Source organism: Octopus bimaculoides, chromosome 2 (assembly GCF_001194135.2).
Source record: "Octopus bimaculoides isolate UCB-OBI-ISO-001 chromosome 2, ASM119413v2, whole genome shotgun sequence".
Classification (NCBI taxonomy): domain Eukaryota; kingdom Metazoa; phylum Mollusca; class Cephalopoda; order Octopoda; family Octopodidae; genus Octopus; species Octopus bimaculoides.
The window spans coordinates 131409103-131412948 of NC_068982.1; the positions used below are offsets into that span (position 1 = coordinate 131409103).

A 3846-nucleotide genomic window follows, 5' to 3' on the forward strand; every position below is an offset into this window, starting at 1 on the left:
CTTCCTTTCTTTCTTTCTTTCATTCTTTCTTTAAATATCAAACCAAAATAAAACAAAAAATGAAGTAAATAATTAGGGAATTATTATTTTTTTTTTCTTTCTTTCATTTGCCATCAGAAGCAGATCAGCCTAAGTGACAAAATATTATTAGAAAAACTCGCTTGAAAAAAACAGCCAGTCTAATTATGAACACTTGTATAATAACAATGACATCATAGTATTATTCTTACTGAACCTAAATATACTTTTGTGCAGTTTATAGTTAACCAAAAAAAAAAGAAAAAAAAGAAAAAACATGTGAAAGACTCCCAGTAAACTGGTTTTTTTTTTTGTTCTGCAGTTGTTGATGGAACCAATTTTGCCACTGTAGTGCCTGGCCAATGCAACTGCATTCATTACTGATATAAGTTCAATAACAACATTGTATCTGAACAGAGTTGTGGTGGATGTGTAATTAATCATGTTTTGTTTCTGTTGTTGTTGCAATTATGATCATGCCTGTGGTAGTAGTTGATGTGTATGTGTGCACATGTGTATGTTTGTATGTTTGTGTGTGTGTGTGTGTGCGTGCGTGCGTGTGTGTGTGTGCTTGTGCCTGTATTTGTGTGTGTTAGTGCGTGTGTGTTTGTTTGCATACTTCCAAGTCTAAGAAATTTGAGAGAATAGTTTACAGTAACAATTTGCAATTTACAAACTCAAATATTTTAAACTAGGAAAATGCTATTGTGACATTTGATTATGTTGGTATATGTCTGTCTGTCTGTCTGTTGGTTTGTTTGTTTGTTTGTTTGGTTCAAAAACAACAATCCATGTGATTTATTTGAGGCCATAACAGTAGTGTGGCTACAGATGGGGGTTGTTTTATATTTTATAATTTTAATGTAATGTTGGTCAATCAAATTGTCATCTGAATGTAATATTTATTACATAGAGATGTCAGGGGGAAAAAAAGTGCATTTTCAAAAAAAATATTGTCATATTGGAAGTGGCTGACATAAAATATCGACACCAGAAGCCACATGGTGTCATAAGCGCTTTAGGAACTCTTTTTTTCTTTCTTTTTTCATTTTTTTCGTTTTTTTTTTCCATGTGTCTAACATCAACCCTGTTGTTATTTGTGAGCAGATTTAAAAGATACAGATGGCCCGGGCCTAGATTCGTGTGTTTCATCACCTGTCTTACCACTTGTTTCCATAGAAATGGCTACAGCTTCGGCACTATTTGTAGATTCCTCAGGAGTTTTCGATATTTCATGATCGTGCTCATGGTCGTGATGATGTCGATGTTTATGGTGGAATGCTTGTAAAGAAAAGCGTCTGTGAGTCTGTTTGCGACCTCCGCGACGTTTTGATATGTGTGGATTATCTTTTCTCATTGTTTTTGTCTTGTATATCTGCAATTGTGTATACAGCCGCTTCAGTTCAGCCTGCAGAAAAAAAACAAGTGTGAAGAATGAAAATGTTAAAATCAAATAGTTGAATCTAAACATTTAAACAAAAAAAAAAGAAAAAAGAAAAAATATTTATTTGCAGTAGAGTATGTTGGATACATTTTAAGCAACTAATCCATTTTTGATTACACATACATACATACATACATACATACATACATACATACATTCATTCATACATACATACATATATGTACATATATACACACATATATATGCATACCTGCACACATATATACACACACAAATACGTATGCATATATATTTGCATACACACACACACACACACACATATATATATATATATATATATATATATATATGAGTGTGTGTATACATATATATATTTATCTGTATATATATATATATGTACATGTCTATGCATACGTGTGTGTGTGTGTGCATATGCATGTGTGTGTGCACATGCTTGTGTATGTGTGTGCATGCACATGCGTGTGTGTGCATAGTGATTATATCTAAGATGACAAACTCAAAGAAAATTAAATACAAGGAGGGAGAAAATATCTTGATTTGTATAAAAAAATACCTTACAATTGTACATATATTTCAACACTTCAGCATTTTATCAAAGATGCTAAGAGATAATTAGACTGCAACTGATACAAATTATTTTTTTCTACATATTTTTACCATTAATGTATACATCTTTTACTACATTTTTGAACACTTTTTATTTTGAATTCATTAGCTGCTAATCAGAGCTAGTTTTTGTCAAGGTTGCAGTACTAATACCACCCTATGTGTATCTGATGAAGGTTAACATAGGCACACATATGAACATACCGTATATACATTTCTTTGCATGTAGAGAGATATATTTGTATGCATGGATAGACATTGCTGTGTTACTAAGAAATTTGCTTTGCAGCAAACAATTTTAGGTTGAATTGCACTACACAGATAAGTGTCATCTACTATAGCCTTTGGTAATGGAAACTTCACCCAGGGTCTGTTCCTGTCACTAGGTTCTGGACTTAGTCCATCATCCAGGTAACTACCACCAGTTTGCTCTTGAGGTCCTTTAGTGGATTAGATTCCGCTGGAAGCATTCAGGCCAGGTTTCAAGACTGAGGGTATTGTGATGAAAATTACAACACCCCCTTGCGAGAGATAGACTGATCCAAGTAAAGTATAAATAGTAACGATCTGAGTGAGTTCAGAGTACAGAGTTTAGAGTTGAGTAGAGATTGTGTTAATTTGGAGTGAAGTTGGAAGGTGTTAGCTGGTTAGTTCACAAGGAATATTGATTGTTGGTTTGTGAAGAGATTTGTTAGTTCGTTGTTTTTACTGTAGTCTGGTTATCTTGTTTATGGTGCATAACAAATGATATTACAACAGAGGGTAATGGTCTAATATTTACATATACTTTCTAATCAAAACAGTTGTTGAATAGCAAAAAGATTTAGCAGAACACACATTTAAAACTGGGGGTTGAAGAAGCAAAATGAATTTTTAATCCATAAACTGAGCAAATCTGCTCAGCTCTAAATCCTTGCTGAGGCAGATTTTCAATAGTTGGATGCTCTTCCATTCATCAACCATTACTTTGCAAGTAAGTTACTTTCTTTTGTTCTACTGGTTGTCCAACATTAAAAGCTGGGAGGATGGGATGTATTTGCTTAGATCAACTCACTTGCCAGATAAGTGTCTCCAATATACAGGCTTTCAGTCTGGATACATTGGTAAAAATATATACTTTCAATAATTTTATTCAACTACATTAATGAATAATATTTTCAACATGGTTCCCACCATTCGTAATGCAAAATTCTCTCCTCCCTCTCTTTCTATCTCTCTAAAAAGAAAAAAATCTGCTAGCTCTTTTGGCTTTTTCTCAGATTTTGTTTACTAGTTGCACTCACAAGCCATTGTTCAGTCAAAGGTTATATAGAGACATGCTTGCTCAAGGTACTACAGAGTCAGATTGAACCAGAACCAAACTTTGCAATAACACAGTGATACCCTCACCTCAATAACAAATAAATATATAAATGGATGGAAGCCAAAAACTGAAAGAAAAAAATAGAAATGACAACATAGAGTTTGTCCTCACTCTAATATCTTCTGGATCCATGTCAGCCAGATTGATTTCTCCTACATCCACATCTCCATTGGAAGATATTCCTATGTTGAGTTTCATTGTTTCTTGTGCTATACTGTCATGGACGTCAGACTGTGAATATGCTCTCTGCCGAATATGTTCCTCATCTGGGGGACGGTGAACATACCATAACTGGAAGAGAAGGGAAAAAAGAAGATTGTGTTTGAATGACTAACAGAGAGAGACAAAACGTGAGTGTATGTGTATGTGTGTGTGTGAAAGAGAAGGACAGGGAGAGAGAGAGAGAGAGAGAGAGAGAGAGAGAGAGAGAGAG

The 3846-nt window shown here is 34.1% G+C and overlaps 1 protein-coding gene across 1 annotated transcript in view; it reads right to left on the minus strand.

Annotated features, from left to right (window-relative positions):
- Positions 1-6: 6 nt before the first annotated feature.
- The window catches only part of LOC106867961 (probable G-protein coupled receptor 158), a 244957-nt gene continuing 241117 nt past the window's right edge, over positions 7-3846 (minus strand). Inside the window, exons 9-10 of the mRNA XM_014913042.2 lie at positions 3525-3704; positions 7-1426 (exon numbers count right to left, since the gene is read on the minus strand). Coding sequence (XP_014768528.1) covers positions 1112-1426; positions 3525-3704 — 495 coding nt within the window. The 3' untranslated portion in view covers positions 7-1111. The remainder of the gene's footprint in view (positions 1427-3524; positions 3705-3846) is intronic.